This window comes from Phocoena phocoena, chromosome 12, assembly GCF_963924675.1.
Source record: "Phocoena phocoena chromosome 12, mPhoPho1.1, whole genome shotgun sequence".
Classification (NCBI taxonomy): domain Eukaryota; kingdom Metazoa; phylum Chordata; class Mammalia; order Artiodactyla; family Phocoenidae; genus Phocoena; species Phocoena phocoena.
The window spans coordinates 47,078,872-47,102,412 of NC_089230.1; the positions used below are offsets into that span (position 1 = coordinate 47,078,872).

A 23,541-nucleotide genomic window follows, 5' to 3' on the forward strand; every position below is an offset into this window, starting at 1 on the left:
TTAGTCACTTCCTAGAGATGATGTTTTAGAGACCTTACCAGGTCTAGACATGGAAATCCAATAGCCAGCCAACCTACGTGGGATCTTTTGTCTTTCTTTCTTTCCTTCCTTCCTCCCTTCTCTCCCCTCCTTCCTTCCTCCCTTTCTTTCATTTTTTCTTTCTTTCTCTTTTTCTTTCTTTCTTTTTCTTTCTTTCTTTTCTTTCTTTCTTTCTCTTTCTCTCTCTCTTTCTCCCTTTCCTTTCTTTCTTTCTCTTCCTTTCTTTTTTTCCTCTTTCTTTCTTTTTCTTTCTCTCTTTCTTTCTTTTTCTTTCTCATGAGCATTTGTATCCCCTCCATGTATCTTAAGAAATAAAATATTGCCAATATAGTTAAGCCCATATATCCTCAATCTCATTCCTCTGCTTTACCCTTAAATTGCCTGATTTCTTAGGTTCCCATTTATTTCTTTTATTTTTCTTTATATGCATGCAGCCTTACACAGTGTATTACACAAAATTATTTTGCATGTTTTAAAATACAATATAAATATCGTACTGTTTCTATACTGCAGCTTGCTTTTTTCCTTAATATTATTTTTTAAAGATCATTCATGATTGGAAATCTTCACTTGTGAGATTTGCCAAATTTCTCTCCAAAGTTTTTACATGATTTTCCCCCTCTTGGTTCGTTCTTTCCAGGTTCAATCCATTTTTTCAACTAACATATTTTCAGCATCTACTTGCTATTTGTTAATCACTCTGATAGGTGATAAGGATACAAAGATGAATAAGACACTCCCTGTTCTCAAGGAGCTCACGGTGATTTCAGGGAGGCTAGAGTATAGATTAAAACTTGCAATAGCATGTTCCATGTGCTCTAAAGAGGTGTGTGCAGAGTGCCACGTGAACGCAGAGGAAGAGCAACTGAGTCTGAGACCGAGGAAAGGATTCATAGGTGATGGTGAGGAGAAAGGCACCCCAAGACCCTTTGTGCAGTACATGCAAAGTCAAGTTGGTCAAGAGAATGGTATGTTAGGGGAGGAGGGAAACATGTAGTTTAATTAGCGCAGAGGGAGCTGAGGTTGAACCTGAAGAGATAGTTAGGATTTTACTATGAAATAGGAGGCTTGTATGTCATGCTAAGGAATTTTACTTACTCATGTATGCAATGAATGAAGAGCCACTGGGAGGTTTGAAGCAGAAAAGCAGTATGATAAGGTCTTTAAAAATTAATTCTGGTAATAAAGAATGGACTGGAAGGGAGAAAGCCTGGTGACCAAGAGAGTAGAGTAAACGTAATTATGATAATCCAGGAGAGAAACGCCAAGATTCTGACCTAAACAGTGGTATTAGGAACAAGGAGGAAGAGTCATCTTGGTAAATCTCAGAGGAAGAGTGCTAACTCTATGAGGCAACAGTATACAAGGGTGATAGGAGGTGGGATCAGTCTTACTCAGGTGGAGGCAATAAGGAGTGCATTGTGTACAGAGAATTTTAAAACAATAATAAAACTTACTAAACCACAGTCTGCTTTTTATTAGCACCGTGTGCCAGCAATTCTAAATAATGTCCATGACAAAATTCTCCTCCCTGAGAAATTTTTTGTTGTCTAAGTTCTAAGCAGTCGCTGTGGTAACTGTTGAGTTTTAATAATATAACAAATACATAAGCTTCAACTTAGCACATTCCAGTTACTTAACCTTGATAAACATGGTATTCTACACAGAAATTAATTTGGAGAACATCCAGTCCTACTGTCCACGTAGATAGAGATATTCATTTAGAGAGTAAATTTATAACAGATCAGAATTGTGTAAGGTCGTTTCTAACTTGAGACTCTAACCTCTGTGATACTTCATTTACCTCCATTTAAACCATAGATTTGAAATAAACAATGATAGCAAAGTGCTTGTAAAAAGGAAGAGATAAAACGTGAGTTCTTAAACTTTGTCATTCTATATGCAAACCATTCTCTGATCCTTGCAGAGTTCACTCTTTTGGAAGCATTTCCAAAAACTACATTAATGCAAAATACATTCATGTGATTTAAAAGCATTAATCCATTACTATTTCCCTTTATGTTCCATAATCTTTATAATTAACTGAGATATAAAGAAAAAAACAGATTGGGGAGAGAATATTATAAGGTCAGTGTGGGATACATTTAACTCCATGTGCCTATAGAGCTGGAGAAGGACTTGTCTAACAAGTACTTGGAAACAAGAGTGTGGACTAAAAGAGTGAGATCCGGGTTATGTAGAGAGTTTGGGGAGTTACCAGAATATAAACGGAGGCTGAAACTGTGGCAGAGGTTGACCTCACCCAGCAAGAGTGTGTTGTTAAAAAAGAGGGATACAGAGGTTATCTTGGGGAACACCTACAACGCAGGGGCAGCAGAGGAAGAGGAACAACCTACCTTCCTTCCCCCCAAATGCTCCCCCCACAGATACTGAGAAAGAGAGGCAGGAGAAAAACCTAAAGTAGGAGTTGTCCTGCAGAGAGAAGAGAGAATTTCAAGGAGGGAATTTCAAAAATATTAAGTACTGGAATAAGAACAAGTAACACTGGAAAAGCAAAGACATCACCCGACAGCTTTGTCAGGGCAGTTTCAGTGGCACCATGGAGACAGAAACTGGATGATGGATACAGGCATAGGTTGGCATGAAGGAAGCGGAGCCAGTGTGATTGAGTTCTCACTCACCAAGCCTGGCTGGGCAAGAACGGAGGAAAATGAAAAAGAGGCAGAGCTGAAGGAAGGTGTTCTTAGAATCTGAACCTGGAGTAAGAAGTCAGGGCTTATCCAACACAAGACCCAGCACTTAACTGTACTCTGCTTCTCCTCATCCCTGTGGGTGCAAAGAGGTGGGTGGCATGTGAGGGAGGGAGGCTAGGTGACGGGTCAGAGCCTGCTGGCCACAGGTGTGTAAGCCCCAGAGCACGGATAGAGGGCTAGTCTTTCCTAACAACAAGAGAAGCACTACCTCCTCTGAGGTGGGCAGAGGACATCAGGATGAGTCAAGATAAAGACAAATTTTGAGAAAGAGAAGAGAGATAGATAGTATGAGATTTTCTACCCAATGACCTCCATGAGTAGAGATTTGGGATGCATTTCTCCTTTCCTACTAATTCACCATAGCATTTCTTCAGTGATGCCCAGACCCACAAGGAAGAGCATAAAGAATGACAGGTACTGCCAGTCACATTTTGCTTTGCATCCTGAATGGTCCAGTGTGAAGGTAGCAATGAAGTACACAGGGCACCTCAAGACAGAAACAGGTACATCTACTAGGAATGGAAACTGACAGAATACCCCAGAGAACTCGCCTCAGGAAGCACTGCTGCCTTCCCTGGGCATACTGAACAGAAGCCATAGTCAGTTTATAGACAATTAAACTTCCCAATTTCTTGTAAAAAGTAATGGTAATTTAGGCAGACGTTTGCAATCCTGTGGGCTATTAAATGGTAATGATCAAATCAGAATATCTATAAGGAGCACTTAGCTCAGTGCCTGGTGTCTGTCAATAAATATTCGCTGTTATTATTCACAAAAACCAGTTGAAGAGGGCAGAGATGCCTGTCATCTCACAACACTGATTCCTACTAAGCGGTTCAGGAGTCATATCAAAATCCCCTAAACCTTGTAACTCTGAAGTCATTCCTCTCTCCTTGCTCTTAAGGCTAGCCCTTGTGGTCCGCATCTCTTCCTTTCTTGGAAATGTGTCCATGGCATTTGCCCCAGTAAATTAAATAAAACTGAGTCAGTTTTCAGATATAAAAAAAAAATCTTGCAGAGGCTATGTTGTGTAACCATAGCCTGGAAGGCGAGGAGTGAAAAGCACAAGCCAGTTACATGAGGCAATGTGAGGAGGACCCGGAGCAGAAAGCTAGATGTTAGCAGATTTCTTTTTTTAAGAAAAATCAAAGGAAAAAAGGCACTGCTAAAGCCCGATTATGTTTTATAAATGGCAATCACCACTATAAATGAGCAACTTATAAAGTATTTTAAATAACTTTTCAAGGAGAAAATTAAAGAAATTTTCATCAGTATTAATGAACATAATCATCCTCCAATCCAACACTTCAAAAGGAAAATCTTTATGGCTTTAGGGCTCTAAACTTTTCTTGTTTGATCCTTTTAGTTTTACAACTAAAGAGAGCTATTTATTGGCAAGTGTGGTAAGTACTTCATCACAGCCTGAGTCTGTTGGTATGTAAAAGTCCAAATAAGCATTTGATCAAGTGCAGGGCTTGAGAACAGTTATCTGAGACCTTTGAGTGAAGCGCTGGTTTCCACGCCCAAGAGAATACCCAAAAGACCCATAAAGAGTGCTGAGGAATAGCCACATAAATGTAAAGTAAAGGCCATGATAACTATCTCTCCACTCTACAAAATTAAAGGACCTGGCTTAACTATGGACAAGATAGCAGTGCTGTGCTCCTCAGAATTCCTCGGAACCTAAATCATTGTCTCTAATTCATTTGGTGATTAAATTGAGGGCTGGAGTGTTTTGCAAGTTTGCCACGGAATGGCAGATAAAGTTCCCAAGCAATAAGCACAAAGGTAGCTCTAAGAGCCAACTAGGAGAAACCAGTACCATAGTTTGTGTTCAGCTGATACCCCAGCTTTATTTATGCCAATCCTAAGAAAAAATATCTCTGAACTGGATAAACCCCTGAGGAATGTTGGAACCACTTTCCTAATCAAGCTATGGTGAAATCACTGTCAAAATCTAAAAATTAACTTCGCCTATTGAAATGTGGGGAATTTCAATTACGCAAACAACAGCTTAAAGAGACACAAGGGAGGGTACATGGGTAATTCTCTCTATATTCAAGTAAAGTCAATCAAGAAGGCAACTTGCTAACTGTAACCCACTGCATAATGCGTTTTAACTTATTTTGGCACTTCCATTATAGTTGTGTATATGAACAATCAAAACATGTTAAGTCCTACCAGAAAAAATACAGAGGCAAAGTTATCAATAGCTTAATTCAGGACTGCTTTCCATGTCAGATACTTTATCTTTTATTTTTATAGACACAGAAAAAAATAGCCTTTGAAATACCTACCCGTGTAATAAATTCATATGTTCTTAGAAGTCACTCCTCCTCAGCAAAGGCCAAATTGATATTTTTAAATAGATTCAATTGAACAATTGGTTCCTATTAGAAGGTCCCTGAATACTATCGGATTCTTAATTCTGCCCAAGTTTTTAAGCAGATGGAAGTCAGCATTGTGTAAGATCCAGAGACTCTGAGTAAAGGCACAAAGCTTTAGCTCCTAAGTGAGCATAACATTCAATCTTAAGGTGACTAAATTTTAAGGTGACTAATACACTAAAACAAAAAATGGAATTCACTAAAACTAAAACTAGAGCTGAAATCATTGTTGCCTGGAAACAAGAAAAAAGTGGATTGATTATACCCATACAAAAACCTAAGCAGAAAGATAATTGAATGTGGGCTGTTAAGTTTGAAGAATACTAATTTGGAAGGTAGCAATGACTCTGGATACAAATGAATGAATTCAGAGAGATTTTTTTTTAAAGCTTTCCACATTAAGCCTTAGTAAATTAAAGCAAAAGTTGATGAATCAAAATTTTACAAGTCTAATTCAGAAAGCAAGATGAGTCAATATTTGTAAAATGTTTGTAGATCCTTGGTTGAAGACACAATGCAAATATCTATTCCAATTTTAGGTCAAATCCTATTAGAATAGGCACAGGGCTGTGGCGTGTGCTCTCTATAATGAATTTTATTATAATTAATTCATTATTTTTGTTGGAACTGGAGATTAGAGTCTGTTTCTCTCTGGGACATCAAGCACCTACTCAGAGATCTCAAGATGTGTCTCACACCCTCAGATGACAACTTCAGGCCCCTCCTAAATCTGGTCAATTTTTGCTATTGTTAGTTTATTTTAATGGGTGATTGGAGACCTCAAATTCCTAAAGAATGCTATTAGAGCATTTAAATTGTTTAGTCAATTGGGCTTTTCAACAGAAATTCTGAAGGTCTTAGACATTCACTATCTATGCGAAAGTAGTGGCTTGTGGTCAATTAAACTGGCTCCTCTGTGACAATATTTGGAAAACACAGTGAGATTTTTATGAGTTTTTAACTTAATATTACTTTGCTTGGTATTCACTTTATTTGATAACTCCAAGAGATTTTTAGAAGTTTGCCACACCCAAAGGATGCAGACTGGACTATACTTCAAAAGAACACAATTTAAGAATTTTTAAGAAAATTCAAAACATGTTCTGTATGATGACAGTATTGTTGGTTTAAGTCTAGTGTTTTCAAGGAGACTTCTTTGAATGAGGACAAAAATGATCAATCAGCTGTATAAATGCTATCCTTTTTGTTAAGAAACAATCTTAATTACATCTAGTGAAATAATTAACATTGTGATTATACGATGAACCTCTGGAAATAATGCCTTCTTCAAGGATATCAGCATATATATACACTGTCATTTCCAGTTCCTCTAAATATAAGTGGCACATGGATACACCACACTAATTTCCTCCTAAGTTCTATCTAGTTCTGATTTCTATAAATATAAAATTAGTCAAGTAAACATATACTGATTTTTACTCCAAGCCAGACATCACACTAATCATAACAAAGTAAGCAAATGGCAATTTTAACTCTTATTCTTCAAAGGCAGAAGTAAATATTATTGATTAATCCAATCTCAGTGTCAGAGCAGGAGGCAAACTGTAGTAACAGAGTGGCTTAAGAATGGAGAGCTGCGAGCTTCCCTGGTGGTGCAGTGGTTGAGAGTCCGCCTGCCGATGCAGGGGACACGGGTTCGTGACCCGGTCCGGGAGGATCCCACATGCCGCGGAGCGGCTGGGCCCGTGAGCCATGGCTGCTGAGCCTGCGCGTCCGGAGCCTGTACTCCGCGATGGGAGAGGCCACAACAGTGAGAGGCCCGCGTACCCCAAAGAAAAAAAAAAAAAAAAGAATGGAGAGCTGTAAAAAGTCTACAAGTGATTTAGTGGAAAGCAAAATGACAATGTGGCTGAAATAAGTTGTTTAAAAAGTAAATATTCCCATTCAATGGTTTTTATATATTAATGATTGTATATATTTTTAAAGAATTTTTTCTGGGGCTTAAAGGAGAGGTTTTACATTTTTTATTCATTTCAGCCTGCTGTGGATTGTTCATAACAGCAAAAAATTGGAAATAACCTAAATGCCCAACAAGAAGGGTTTGGTTAACATATATTAATGGTACACCAGCAGGTTAAGAGCTCAAATGTGGGAGTCAAACAAAGAATCTAATTTCTGAGTCCACCATTTCTTATCTGTGTTACTTGGCCTGAATAACAATTCCTGTAAGCCACACAGACCACATCTGCAAAACGAAGGTAACAGAACTTACCTCATAGAGCTATGGTGGGGTAAAAATGCAAGACCTATACAACATGACCAACGCAGTGACTTAGCATGATAAATATTTATGTTCAATTAATTAAAATGTAAATTAAATAAAATTTTGAATTTTATTTATTTATTTACTTACGAGGGGCAGCATGGTATAGTAGAGAAACAAGAAGATTTGGAGCAGTCTGAACCTCTTATAAACCTATGTGACATTGGATACATTTCTAACCTTCTCTGACTCTCGGTTTGTTCATTTCTAAAATGCAGGTACTTATACCTAAGAGCAAATACCATAACATGGATAAAGTACTTATCACCATACTTGGTCCACAGGCTCTCAGTAAATGGTAACCATATTATAGTTATCATCATCATCATTATTGTCATTATTATCCTTGTCATTATTATCAATTTTTTAAAGGTTGTGGCACCATCCCAGAAGATACACATCTCCCTGAGTGCTCTCTAAATCACCCACCCACGTGTTTATACAGTTGTCTGCTGTAGGTCAATCTTATGTGGGCAAGACGGTTCAGGGTGGCATCTAAAAATTGATTGTAAGACTTCTCTTGCTTACTCACACACATATATAATACATAAACACATCTTTGTTTAGTAAATTCTGGAGAATATTTCCAAAGAAAGCACACAGATATTATTCTCCTTGTGAGAAGACTATTCAGCTTTCACAGGCCTCTAAATAGCACAGGTCTTAGAATTACTTAGAGAAAAGATTAACCAAGAGCAAAACTAAAAAAGTAGCCACACTTTCATTCTTGAAAATATCTACCTTTTAATATTATGACAAAGGTCAATTTTGCCAGTTCCTATAGAATTTCAAGAAGAGATCCAGTAAAACTTAACAGAACTTTCTGGGGAAAAAATGATGAAATGTTTTTACATAAAAGAAACAACCTTAAACAGCTCTTCCTGAGGATACTCAAGCTTCTTTTGAACCACTTAACAATCTACTGTTTCAAGGAATCCTCTAAAGTTCTACAACACAAGGTTCAAGGTATCCAGTGCACGGGCTCTAGTAATGACATCAGAAGCTCCCCATACCCAGGGCTTCCATTATTCCATATGGTGCCTTTATGCGAATTTTAAAATGGTGCCTCCTCTCTGGATAGATGAGTTAGAAAATACAATCCTTTCAAGTGTACAAAACTCAGCAAGAAAGGAGTTGGCCAGGCTTCCAACCCTCACTGCCCTCTTGGCAGGGGGCCAAGTGACTATTCCACACAACCCTGTCCTTGCCTCCCTTCTCTTCCCATCTCCCACAGTATGAGACCTGAGCCAAATCATCCTTCACACAAGGTCAGAACCTTCGTCTGGTGGGTGGATAGTGGATAATGACAGATTCTCAGAGTGAAGTCTCCTCCTAAACTTGGCATAACAAAGATTTCATCTTGTACACAGTCTAGTCAAGGCAGTGGCTGCCTGGACTGTGCTGAGAAATATTGGAGACCCAGTCCAGCCCCAGCAGAGAGCGGTGAGTAGATCAGCAGGGTAAACCACTGGTTTCCAACAGCACATATACCTCCGATGCCCTGTCCTGGTCCAAACCATTCAAATCACAATCACAAGTTCATTGAGCAATGAACATGTACAAGGTACTGTGACAGATGCTTTGAAGCAATCCTTCCAAACTTAGTCTCACACTGAAATCTTCATGGGGCTTTTTAAAAATTCAGATCCCTCAAAATATTTCAGTAAACCTAAAACTCTTCTAAAATACAAAATCTTCCTTTTTTGTGTGGTTTTTTTTCCTATGTTGTGATAATTTTATTTTTGTTTTTTAAAAATGAGTCTCTTAATTTAGTCAGGGCCTCAGGCTAATAAGAGATTAGCCACTGTCATATTCACAATGATACACTTATTCAGGGCAAATCTTAATTTTCTTTGTCTTCGTCAGAAGAATGAGCTGCGAGAATGCCTAAAAGACTTGCACTACTATCAATTTAAAAACACCCTTTCAGAAATTTGATTCCTTGGGCCAGAGGAAGGTCCTTACTGTAGTTGATGGTACAAGTGGGTCTTTTCATGTACCGTTTCCAGGCATCTCTATCAGACTCCCTGCTACCACCAGTGTGCTTTTCTCTTCCAAATACACCTCCAATCTCTGCCCCACTCCTTGGAACTCATAGAAACAGAGACCAGAAGGGTGGTTACAGGGGCTGGGAGGGGAGACAGGGAAACAGGGAGAGGCTGGTCAAAGGGTACAAACTTCCAGTTAAAAGATAAACAAATTCTGGTTATCTAATATACAGCGCCTTGATTATAGTTAATAATACTGTATTATACACTTGAGAGTTGCTAAGACAGTAAATCTTACATGTTCTCACCACAAAAAAGAAATGGTAGTTATGTGACATGATGGAGTTGTTAGTTAATGCTATGGTGGTAATCATTTTGCGATACATATGTATATCAAATCAGCATGCTGTACACCTTAAACTTATACAACGTTATACGTCAGTTATATCTCAATAAGGCTGGGGGGAAGAATTAATTAAAATAAATAATTTTTTAAATACACAATTTATTTTATAAAAAAAAATGTAGATTCTTTGGCTTCACCATCAGAACTATTGAATCAGAAACTCCCCCAATCAGATGTTTGTAACTTGGTCAGTTAGAGAACTCAGAAACCACTGGTATGGAGGGTCCTGAGATAACTAATACTAAGGCCCTCACTACTGTTATCCATTCCTTTTATAATTAAAAGCCTCCTAATGTCAAAATGCAGGATGCAAGACATTCATGGGTCATCAAATCAATGTTATGTCTTAGGACCAGGATATATTTTTAAATAAAATGAAATAGAGAAGTTTAAAGTATATGACACATAGTAAGATTAATTACTGTTTTGTGAGTCTTTTTTCTTACTCTTGTTTCTGGGAATTCCTTTTTCTGTGTACTGCATCACAGTGAAAACATGTATTTCTTGTATTTTGAAACAGAAGTTAGAAATATGTGAAATTAGGTGGTGTGAATTAAATGCTTCCTACTGCAATTTTAGCACCTTTCCCTCTCTTTTGTTCCCTAGTGGAAACTGAGAAAAAGGCTTACCATCAACTACAAAGTTTCCATTATAAATTATAAATTGGTCCCTTCTCAGCCTTATTTTGTCTTCACTTAGAAAGACAGAATTTCTTTGCCTTTTCTTCATAGGCAAACGACATTATGCTCTATTAAACTTCCTCCAAATGGAATATGTTACATTTTAGCTTTAGGACTATGGGGTTTTTATACTGTGCATGGTGTCTAGTAATTCTTTCTCTACAGAGAAAAAAGCAAGAGGAAATGGGTTTGCATAACAGTCAGAGGGACCTCAGCCAGATACAATGAAAAGTTTCCTGGTAGCCAAGACAGTACAAACTACGAGTCAATGGCGGGTGTGATAGGAACCCTCCTCCTCTGTAAGTTTGTGGAAACCACCCAGATTCTTATCTGTCTGGAATTCTTTAGATGTAAATCTGTCTGACAGACAAGGAGTGGACTTCCAGGCCTATGATGTCATTTTTGCCTTGCAGCACTGAAACATTCCAAAGAAACATAAAATACATATCCATAAACCCAATGGCATAAACCAAGAACAATCTCACAAAGTTTCTCAACCTGAGCACAAGCGACATTTGGGCAGGGCAGTTCAGCAAATGCAAGATCGGTTAACATCACCACAACCCACACCTCTGGGTTTAATTATCTCACCACCGGAACGAAGGAAAACAATGTGTTTCTCGCAGTTACGAGGACAAATGAAATATAGGAAGAGCGCCCACGAAGGACCTGCTAAGTGTAAGGACTCATTAACTTCCTTACCCCTCCCTTTAACATTTTAGGATCTGAAAAGCATATTTTTTTAAGAGCTCAAGTTTATGACAGACACATCTCTAAGTTGTTCTGCCACAGCCAATAATTTCTGAACCCACAGGTCTTTATTCATAGGGAGCATGATGCAGTAGCGCCTCACCCAAATAGTTTGGATTTGTCTTGTTTCGGATTGGAAGAAAACATTAGAAAATTTCTCCTTCACTGTTACCTAAAATCTTACTTCCTCACAGTGATAGGCTGTGTCAAAGGTGCTCCTGTTCTGCTAAGAAGTGACAGGCGTTCACGCGGCGAAGGAGAGAAAGAGACGAGATCTTGCTGCGCGAACGGCTACGCATCGCGAGAATTGGACGCCATTTGTTCTCGTGGTGTCCGGGCTGTGGCTGGTCCGCCAACCTCTGCAGGAGCCCCCGACCCCAGGCCCTCCCCGCCCCCCCAAAAAAGGAGTGAAAAAAGAGGCAGAAAAGATACATAAAGAAAATTGGATATACATCATTGAATGGTAGTATAAATAGTTCATGTTAGTATGTTCTGTAAAGAAATATTTAGATCATTTACCAATCAGCTCCTCGTACTCCTCTCAGAAAATGATGGCCAAAATTGATCTTTTCAGTCATGAAGATGCTTTTGTTGTGTCTGTTTCAGAAATGCGACGCAGGATTCTTTTTTGCCCAGTCGGGAGAATGTTTGCCCTGTGACTGTAATGGTAATTCCAACGAGTGCTTGGATGGCTCTGGACTCTGTGTGGTAAGTAGGGGTCATCTATCGCTTCTCAAATATTGCATCGAGCCTTTGCATCTTGGGTGGGGATAAAAATATTCTTCCCGGATGTTTGAGCTACCTAGGAGCAAACTGCTAATCAGGCTTTCTTAATATCCTTCACTTTTCCTGTAAAACACCTCATATAAACCGCGTATGACTGTAAGTGGTCACCAAGGTGTATGTCTGAATGTGCGTGTGCCCCTAGCAGTAACTGCCCCGCCACCCTCGGCAGTTGGTTTCCTGCTAACAGCCGTTGGTGATGGACTTGAAAATAATACACAGAGGAGGAAATCATCCATCCAAATTCCTCTGTAATAGCACAGTTTGCCATATGTTTGGCTTCACTCCACATAGACCAGGAGAATAAAACAGTTGTTTCATAGCCTATTTTACAACTTAAGATAGTCAGGTCTATAGATGAAAATTTAAAAAAAAAAGGTTTAAACCAAATAGCTAATAAAAATGAAAGCTTTGGCGTTATGGCCTTTGTAACTGTAATCAAGCCCCCAAAGAATTTTTTTTTTCCTTAACTGAAATGAATTTTCCAATAGACAGTGAAACATGATAGAGATTTATGAAGGAGAATGAGAAACCTTTTAGCAAAAGTACGTGCTACATATTACCCATTTTCACTAAAAGGACTGACAACCTAGTGAAGATGGGGATTGAAATATTTACCAGAAGTGACTTCAGTAGAAGTCGTAGGAGGCGTTTTTAAAGACTTATGCCTTAAGATCATGTTTTCCTTCATGAGTGATACTATTACACAGCAGTATAACAGTAGAAGTTCCCATGAGGCGAAGAGGCGTTCCAAAACTGCAAGAATATTTTTGCATAAACTGCAAGAATACTTAAATATACCTACCTACCTCAAAATTAGCATAATTGTCTGTATTAAGCAGATAATTTTGATTGTAAGTGGTCTTCAAGGTGCGTACTTGAAGGTGTTATTTTACTCATGTATTACGTTAAGATGCAAATTAGAACGTTTCCATAACAATTCACATTTTTCTAGGGACAGAATTAAGTTGCAAACACTAAACATTGCTAACTCTTTGTAGTGTTTGTTTAGTCCTGGCGTTTCTGTTTTCCCCTTCCCCCATCTTTTTAAATAACCATTACATCCAGGATGTCCTCTGTAGCAGTGTAGGCACCCGCAGCTGCCAAAGTCTACCCCTTTCTAATGCTTTCATCTCCGGTTTCCTGTTATTTTAATCCCAGTGACATTTGAAAAGAAAATCCCATGGATGCACTTGAACTAATAATGTACACCTCTGATAATTTGACCAATTAAATTTGGGCTCTTTGTCATCTAGTTTATTTAAATATAAGACAACAGGGATTAGCCAGCCCATCAGCTGCTGTTAGACAGTCAGTAAGATGGAAGACTGAAATGAATTAAAGGGGAAAAATGTCCCTCCTGCTAGTGCCTATACAGGGCTATGACAAAACTACTGTTTGTTACAATGACCTGGTCAGAATAAGAGCTATCATGGTTTTATCTTTGACCTGGACTTGAGCTTCTGAAGGGGGCAGTCATCACGTGATTCCTTCATAGCTCCTGGGGCATACGAAGTTCTAATAAAAGTTTGCGAGGGCTTCCCTGGTGGCGCAGTGGTTGAGAGTCCGCCTGCCGATGGAGGGGACACGGGTTCGTGCCCCGGTCCGGGAAGATCCCGCATGCTGTGAAGCGACTGGGTCCGTGACCCATGGCCGCTGAGCTTGCGCGTCCGGAGGCTGTGCTCCACAACGGGAGAGGCCACAACAGTGAGAGGCCCGGGTACCGCAAAAAAAAAAAAAAAAAAAGTTTGGGGATGGGCTAGGGTGTAAACATTTATATGCACACTCAGGGAAGTTCCCTATCTTCCTGTAATTACTTTGTTCCAAGATAGAACATTAAAGAAAAAAAGGAAATAGCCATCTTACTTCTCAGCTCCTGCCCTGTAGCCCCAGCTCCTTGTCATCGTTCAGGGAGCCAGAGAAGACACAGCGGCTCCACCTGAACACCTTGCAATTCACTGTGGGCACCAGAGTTTCAATCAGTTCTTACAGTTTGCCTGGCCTAACTCATTTCTCCCATATTCCATAAGCAACAAAATAAATGGCCTTCTTTTATTTCATTTTGTTTTATTTTGAAGGCTTGTAATGCCTCTGTCTTATCTTCGCCTCTTGGTTTCTAATTCTTCCTCCATTCCCATGATCAATTTCAATTGGACCTTATATTTTACAGACTGATTTTAAGGAACTAAGCCATTTGACAAAATATATATAGTAAACAAAGTTATGCTACCATTTCAGACAATACCAAAAAATCTTAAGAGATTTCTTCACAAGAGGAATGCCAACTCTTCAAATGCAGAAAGGTGGTTAAGTGAAAAGTGGATTAACTAATGAAATCCAGTATGCATTGATTGTCTTTCCAAAGGGCCACTTTGCATCTTATCAGAACCGGGGTGCACTGGGCAGGGTTCTCAGTGGAGTCAGCTAGGCAGAGACTTAAAGGCCAGGCAACTCCAGTGGGCATGGCAGACTCTCTAGGAAAGCTCCCAAAAGAGGCATGAGAAAGGATTTAAGGTGTAGAAACCAACAGAAGCAGACAGATGGCTAGTGATAGGAATGCCTGGTCACTGATAACCTATAGTTTATCCCCCGATCTAGAGGCTAGGTACAGAGAACCAAGAAGAGACCGTGACTAAGTCCAGTTACCATCTAAAGAACTGGTGCTTCATCATTAGGAGAAAGCGTGGAGCCCAATGACCAGAACTAGAGTGGAGAAAATCTGACTTGAAGTTCACCACTGGCACGGGCTCCTCAGGTTCCCTTTTTTTTTTTTTTTGAGGTACCAGGCCTCTCACTGCTGTGGCCTCTCCCGTTGCGGAGCACAGGCTCCGGACGCACAGACTCAGCGGCCATGGCTTACGGACCCAGTCGCTCCACGGCATGTGGGATCTTCCCGGACGGGGGCACGAACCCGTGTCCCCTGTATCGGCAGGCGGACTCTCAACCACTGCGCCACCAGGGAAGCCCTCAGGTTCCTTTTGATTAAGCATTGGTGTATCTGTTGATTTCATTTATCCACTTAACAAATAAGCATTTTTTGAGTACCACTTATGGGCCTGGCACTATTCTAGGATTTGGATTAAGTGCTTTCCACTGTGTGGACTGAAGGGCTGTAGGGACAGAACACCTACTTGAAAATGCTTGTGGATGTGACCAACATAATGAAGTTCAAAGTACGAGGACCAGGGGCGCTTTAGAAACACATGCAGAGACCCCCACCTGCTCAGTGACAATCAAAGAAAAAAAAAATTAAAAGATTTTGAGGTCTGTGCCAGCATTTCAGGAAAAAATCTAAATCTGAATGAAAAGATTTGGATTTGAAACCACTAAATAACTGCGAAACATAATTGAAATCTAAAAAGAAAACCATCAAGCTGTTAAGGATTCACATCTGGCTGGTAGAAATGTGGACGGGCTTTTATTTTCTTCTTTTCACTTTACAATATACCTGCCCAAGTGTTCTACAACTGCCAGTAATTTTATAATTAAAAAGATATTGATATTTAGATGGACTTCTACCCCACCCTAAGCACAATGGAGAAAAGGAAGTCATTTAACATATTGAAGGCTAAGGAATTTTTTATTACTCTCAAAGCCTAATTAAAACCTAATTCAGGAAAGCAAAGTTATTACATTTCTAATTTCTGTAGACACTAGCATTTTTCTCCTGATTTTCAAACTGTCCTTTATGTGTATTAAGCCAAAATCAACCAATGTAAGTCCCTTTAAGACTAAACATGTGTGATGGATAAAGCAACACCCTTATTAGATGTCCAGTAGAAAGAAGAAATTGAGTAATAGGGAATTCTTTTTCCTGTTTTACTTGCAACTATAAAGTTGGTATCTAAATCAAGTGCATAATTCTTACATTAAAATTTTGACAATTTTCCAATCTGTTGCAAGCTTGGAAAAACCAAATTTTGCAAATAGTGATTGATTTGGTTCCATGTTAGCTAAAGTTTTGACATAAAGTCATAAAATTTGTGTGCAAAGGATTTTAAGGATGGCTAGCTCAGTGGAGTCTCTTGTTGCTTTGTGCCCCCAATGTAAGAGTATGATGGGAACCAAATGCAGATAATAAGTTCTCTATACATTGTTTTTTCCTTCTTTTCTCAACCCTGAACATGTTCCTCCTCTTGTATTCCCCACCTCAATTAATGACAGCACCATTCTGCCAATCCCTCATGCTGGTCCCAGATGCTTCATCAACTGCCTTTTCCTCTTCACCAGTATTCAGCTGAGCACCAAATCCTGCCAGTTCAACCTAGGAGAGGGCCTCCTCTGTTCTGTGCCATCCCACTGTCTTAATTCATGCCCACAGTATCCCTCCCTGACCACTAGTGCAGCTTCTCAACTACTCATTATGCCCTGCTCCAGACTCTCCTCCCCCTCATCTGTCTTCCTCACAAGCAATGGAAACATCTTTAAAAAACACAACCTAATCAAGGCATCCCCCTTTCTAAAATCCTTCAAGGATTTCTATTCCAGACCCACTGAGCTTCTCTCTGCCACCTAAACTAACTCTGTACTTTCACTTTCTGCGTCTGAACTTGTGTTTCCCTGTTCTCTGCCTGGGATTTCTTGCTTATCCTTCAAGGCCTAGTTCAGATGTCACCACCTCCATTAAGTCTTGTCTTGCTTTCTCAGGAAGAGTAGACCCTTTCCCTTCTTTCTGACCCATAGTAGAGTCATAGCACCTAGCACACTATATTCTTCTCAGTTTACCTCACTGTTTTTATCACAACTTACTCAAAGTGAGTTATTCAAAGGCAGGAACTGGGTCTTCTTCATTTTAGTAACCGTCACAGCTCATTGTCTGTCATTATATCAGCTTAATCCAGGTTTAAGTGAATGAATAACAAATTTACTTAAAAGCAAAAATCTTTAATATTATAATTTGAGACTGGGGTCCCCTTTATTGCAGTAAAATGCACTGTCTTGTTATTCTAGAGCCTTAGGCTTGGGCCGAGTGCTGAGTAACTAGCAAACAGTGCTACCGACATGAGGTGTTTCCATCTAGACCCTTGCTTCTCAAGTATAGTCTAGACCAACAGCATTGGTGATACTTGGGAGCTTGTTAGAAATGCAGAAACCCAGGCCCAACCCAGGCACCCTGAACAGAATCTGCATTTTCACAAAGTCCCCAGTGCATTCTGTGCACACAGGTCTGAGAAGCTCTGATCTAGACAGAGCACCAGTTCTCAAACATTTTTGTCTCTTGAGCCGTTTACACTCATTAGAATCACTCAAGGTGCCAAAGAGCTTTTGTTTATGTGGATTATACCTGTTCATGTTTACTGCATTTGAAATTTAAAAGGGAAAATTTTTATAATATTTTCTTATTAATCTATTTGAAAAGAACAATAATAAACCCATTACATGTTAACATAAACAGTATGTTTTTGAAAAATATAAACGTATTTTACATATTGAAAATAGGTTTCATGTCTGGCTTAATGGAAGGCAGCTGGATGTCATATCTGCCTCTGCATCAATCTGTGGTGATGTCTCCTTGTCATGTAGCCTCAGGAAAACCCCCCTTACACACATGAGAAATGAGAGTGCAAAAGAGAAATAAAACCTTAGTATTATTATCAGACTAGTTTTAACTTCCCTGGACATATTTTGAGAACCACAGGTCTAGATAGACTGTAGTCATGCATGAAACCTGTGACTAGCCACTAACCTGATCCTTTTAGGCTTTCTTCCCACGTTAGGCTGGTGCTGTGGCCCAGTCATCAAGAGACTCCATTTTTCACATGAAGGAGACACAGCTGGTTCCCAAATGTCATTCCTGACACTTAACGTGCAATTGATTATCTAGATGTAGCTTTCTTAACCACTGGCCAAAAATTCAGAATGCTTTTTTCATTTTTAAGTGGGGTCGGTTTCACTGAAAAATAAATTTGTACCTCACTCCAACAACAGCGTACTATTTATTGTCATTTTTCCGTTTTGTTTTTTAAATGGCAGAGCAATGAAGGTAAAGGATGTTTGCAATCTCAGAGTAAAAGATTTTCAGAGCTAGAAGAAACCTTATAGACCGTCTCAGCTAGATCCTCTTTTTATAGACAGAGAGACCCAGAAAAGTCGAGTGACTTGCTCCAGGTCAACCAGCTAGAAAAAGGAGGAGCTAGGGAACTGTCCCTGCTGCCAGCACTATCCCTGCTGATCTCCCAGAATGTGCATCAGTTGCCTTTTAGGGAATTTCATAACTAAGTCTTTAAAGGAAGGCAGATGACAAGAGTCAGTGTTTGCACTCTGAGCGTTTAGAGGTCTTAGTGATTTGGAGGCTTTTTGCTCCCTGTGGCTGCCATGGAAGAATTAGTGCCCTGACAAGGAATCCAAAGCATCCATCAAGTCATAAGGTGACAGAATTGAGAATTGGCTCATTTTTGCAGCTAAATAGGCGCTTCAGGCATGAAGAGTGATCTAACATCTTACAACAGGCTTGTTTTCTTCTGCACAGATAGGCTTCATCTGTCCAACAAGGACTCAGACAAGATTGACCCCAGTCTAGAGCTGCCCTGACGGATTGCTTATGGCTTAGATTCCTGGTAGTTGGATAAGGCTCGTTGGTTTTCCCTGGGATGAGAGATTGCCACCAATTTTGAGCTGGCTTTGGGTGCATGTTAATTTCCTTTACTTGCTCCAGATGCTAATTCACCCTTTCCCACTTTTTCCTTCATTTTTCTTTCCAACAAACATTTACTGAAGGTTGACTTAGCACTTGATACAGCATTAAGAACAGTGAGGGAAATATGTTAACATCCTGTTGTCTGTACATCATACTTTATTTTCAGTTTCTCTTCTGTCAGGTGGTCTGAACTAACCTCTTATCAATAATTCTATTCTGTTAACGTAATTCTAATCAGGACCCAAAGACTGTCCACATCTAATGGCAGATCAAATGCCCAAAGAGCATTCAACCATGATAGCTGTGGCCCATATCAGGATTCCTCTCTTTTGTCTAGTGTGTTGTTCTTGATATGAAGCTCAAACTGTTAGTAAAACAGTCTGACACTTTCTAATGCAGTCATTTTATGACTCTTTTGGGAAAGAAGCCTTTTCTCTAACACACTGGAGAAGCAGTATAATATGGGAGTTTCCAGCCTAACCTCTGGAGCCAGATTGCCTGAGTTCAGATCTCACTTTTGAGACACACCTACCTCTGTGTGACACTGGGCAATTAACTTAACCTCCCTGTGTCTCTATTCATTTGTAAAATGGGGAAAAAATAGTAACTTAGAATTATTGTGAGAATTAAATTAGTTAATCCAGATAAAATGTTTTGAGCAGGACCTCACTATTATTTTGAACATCAACATAGAACATAGAGACAAAATAACAAACTCAGAGTTAAGTTTCTAGTCACTCCGTTTTGCCTTCCGCAAGATTCCTCCACAGAGCCCAGTTTTTAAAAAGTTATCTGTTGGCGGTGGGGGCTCGGGCCGTGGCAACCAGGCCTGCGGAGGCGCCGAGCCCCCAGAGCCGCAGTCCCCGCAGAAGCTGCATGCCCATGCCGGGAGCCGGGAACGAGCGGAAGGGGCCGGCCCGCTGCGGCTGCGGTACCGGATTCCGGCGGCGAGCGACGCGGGCCCGGCTCGGGGAGGGCCGGGGGCTCCTCTCTGCGCTGCTACGCTCCGCCCCCGCTCCCGGCCGGGGGCCCCCTGCAGCCTTTGGCGGCGCTCAGCAATCTCCAGTGGCGCGGCCTTTACCATCCACCAAGTTTGGAGGGATGACAGTGTACATTGCCAACTGGATTGAAAGGGTTCCAGTTCAAGCTACCACACTTTTCCTATTCCTCCACCCACCTCTGACCTCCGACCTCCAGGGCCTGCTGCTGAATTGGCGTATTTGTTCTGCCAGGCTCCTTCTGTGTGGACCACTCAGCAAGGTATATTCCTAGTACCAATGGTGTGCTGGAGCTGACTCATACCAAATTACAATTGCAATAGCCAATTGTTGAACTTCAGGAATTTTGAAAGCTGGTGATTAAGCCCAGCTACTATTAAAAATTAAATTATATCTTTGACATAAATCACAGCAAGATCCTTTTTGACCCACCTCCTAGAGAAATGGAAATAAAAACAAAAATAAACAAATGGGACCTAATGAAACTTAAAAGCTTTTGCACAGCAAATGAAACCATAAACAAGACGAAAAGACAACCCTCAGAATGGGAGAAAATATTTGCAAATGAAGCAATTGACAAAGGATTAATTTCCAAAATTTACAACCAGCTCATGCAGTTCAATATCAAAACAACTAACAACCCAGTCCAAAATTGGGCAGAAGACCTAAATAGACATTTCTCCAAAGAGGATATACAGATTGCCAACAAACACATGAAAGAATGCTCAACATCATTAATCATTAGAGAAATGCAAATCAAAACTACAATGAGATATCATCTCACACCAGTCAGAATGGCCGTCATCAAAAAATCTAGAAACAATATATGCTGGAGAGGGTGTGGAGAAAAGGGAACCCTCTTGCACTGTTGGTGGGAATGTAAATTGATACAGCCACTATGGAGAACAGTATGGAGGTTCCTTAAAAAACTAAAAGTAGAACTACCATATGACCCAGCAATCCCACTACTGGGCATATACCCTGAGAAAACCATAATTCTAAAAGAGTCATGTACCAAAATGTTCATAGCAGGGCTTCCCTGGTGGCGCAGTGGTTGAGAGTCCACCTGCCAATGCAGGAGACATGGGTTCGTGCCCCGGTCCAGGAGGATCCCACATGCCGCGGAGCAGCTGGGCCCGTGAACCATGGCCACTGAGCCTGCGCGTCCGGAGCCTGTGCTCCGCAATGGGAGAGACCACAACAGTGAGGGGCCCACGTACCGCAAAAAAAAAAAAAAAAAGAAAAAAAGAAAAAAAAAAGTTAATTGCAGCTCTATTTACAATAGCTAGGACATGGAAGCAACCTAAGTGTCCATCAACAGATGAATGGATAAAGAAGATGTGGCATATATATGCAAGGGAATATTACTCAGCCATGAAAAGGAACGAAACTGAGTTATTTGTAGTGAGGTGGATGGTCCTAGCGACTGTCATTCAGAGTAAAGTCAGAAAGAGAAGAACAAATACCGTATGCTAACACATATATATGGAATCTAAAAAAAAAAAAGAAAGTGGTCATGAAGAACCTAGGGGCAAGACGGGAATAAAGATGCAGACCTACTAGAGAATGGACTTGAGGATATGGGGAGGGAGGGGGAAGGGTAAGCTGGGACAAAGTGAGAGAGTGTAATGGACATATATACACTACCAAACGTAAAATAGATAGCTAGTGGGAAGCAGCCACATAGCACAGGGAGATCAGCTCAGTGCTTTGTGACAACGTAGAGGGGTGGGATAGGGAGGGTGGGAGGGAGGGAGGTGCAAGAGGGAAGACATATGGGGACATATGTATATGTATAACTGATTCACTTTGTTATAAAGCAGAAACTAACAAAAAGAAAAGTTATCTGTTGAAGTTCTCATGCATAGATGTTACTAAGGGAATTGCTCAAACAGGAGGGTGCCCCTTCAATGGCATTCTAATTCTAACAGTACAATTTTTCACTGAAAAGCCTATTTAAACTTTATACACTCTGGTGAATGTAGATGTCTTCTTTTCATCTTTGAAAATATCGTAGTGCTTCTGGCATTGCCTTGTGCAATCCAGTCATGTCCAGTTGGAGAAAATATCAGTAGACTAGCATCACTGACTCTTCCAGAGGACTAGTGAGAAATTAATCCATCAGCTCAACAAACAGCTGCTGAGTACAGACTCCATTCAAGTTGATGGTAGTATAATGCTGAGAGACGCAATGTGGAGGGAAGCGCTGCTGAAGCTCGGAGCTGATGATAACAGTACAATGTGGGCGGTGGAAGGAGAGAAGGATCGGGGAGGGGGGCATCAGGAAGGAATCCTGAAGCTCTCAAGGCCTGGTGCAGATCTTGAATGATAAACAGACATTCTAGGCAGAAGAATCAACTGTTTTGTGCTTTTTATCCAATTATCCCCACCACAAATGGAAAAATCACACAATAAACCTGCTTACTATTTTTTGTATATCATTATCCAAGGTATCAGCCCATTAGCAGAATATTCCTTACTCCAGAATATTCTACTCCATTTATGCTTTATTTGGACACATTTTGTTCTTCCAAGCGCGTAAATTTTTTTAAAATATTTATTTATTTATTTATTTTTGGCTGTGTTGGGTCTTTGTTGCTGTGCGCGGGCTTTCTCTAGTTGCGGCGAGCGGGGGCTACTCTTCGTTGCAGTGCGTGGTCTTCTCATTGCAGTGGCTTCTCTTGTTGTGGAGCACGGGTTCTAAGCACACGGGTTCAGTAGTTGCAGCGTGTGGGCTCAGTAGTTGTGGCGCATGGTCTTAGCTGCTCCGCGGCACGTGGGATCTTCCCCAACCAGGGAACGAACCTGTGTCCCCTGCATTGGCAGACGGATTCTTAACCACTGGGCCACCAGGGAAGTCCCAAGCCCATAAATTCTTAAAGTGTTCCCCCTGGTGCTTACCCAGGCGGATTTGTTTTTTCATTTCATATTTATTCCAAGTCAGTAAACTGATGCTTCTAGGATATCCAGAGTTTGATCATTCTGATTATCATTCTGAATTGAAATGAGTAACTGATGAATAATGCCCTTTTCACACAAACTCTGAAGAGTCCCCAGGCTGCTAGTGCACACGCAGAGGTCATCCCCATTGTCTGCACTTTGTAGCACTGACTGGGGCCAGCGTGGCTCCTTTGTGCTGACCAGGACCATCGCACACCATCTATTTTGTCAGGCCTGACATCCCCTTTGCTTGAACTACTGCTTGATTGCCAGATTTGCTGTGTATAAAGTTTCTTACTGTGTTCTTGTCAGTTTTCTTATCTTTTGTCTTACAGCACTGCCAACGGAACACAACAGGCGAGCACTGTGAGAAATGTCTGGATGGTTATATCGGAGATGCCATCAGGGGAGCACCCCGCGTCTGTCAGCCGTGCGCCTGCCCCCTGCCTCATGTTGCCAAGTAAGTCTTAAAGAAAGATGGTCTCTTCTACCACTTATCTGCTTCATTTTTCTTTCTTTTTTTTCTCCCTACACAGAGTCCTAAGGTTTTTCCACAGTCAAAATTGAGTATCTCATGTTGCAATGAGACTGGAGAGGTATAGGAAAGTTTTCTAGCCTAAATCCACTTTTAGGAAAGCTTAAGCACTGCAGCATAGGTGATGACTCTGTTCCCTAAATATTGGGGGTGGGGTACGGGGCACATCACAAAAGTCAATGAAGCTTCCCAAGTTTTATAATCAAGGCTAGTCTCATCTTTTCTTGGCCATCCCTTGACCTAGTAAAATCACAACTGGTGATGCCAACAGACATTATAATTCGTCATTTTCAGTGGTAGTGTTTCTCCTGCTCCCATAGAGCAGACATTTTCTACATGTGGCGGCTAAGTAGGCTTTCAATCAGAAATAGAACACAGATAAACAGATGTGCTTTAGACC

The 23,541-nt window shown here is 40.5% G+C and overlaps 1 protein-coding gene across 1 annotated transcript in view; it reads left to right on the top strand.

The window, feature by feature from the left end:
* LAMA4 (laminin subunit alpha 4) overlaps positions 1-23,541 on the top strand; it is a 149,830-nt gene that overhangs the window by 28,207 nt on the left and 98,082 nt on the right. The window contains exons 2-3 of the mRNA XM_065888640.1: positions 11,855-11,956; positions 22,942-23,066. Coding sequence (XP_065744712.1) covers positions 11,855-11,956; positions 22,942-23,066 — 227 coding nt within the window. The remainder of the gene's footprint in view (positions 1-11,854; positions 11,957-22,941; positions 23,067-23,541) is intronic.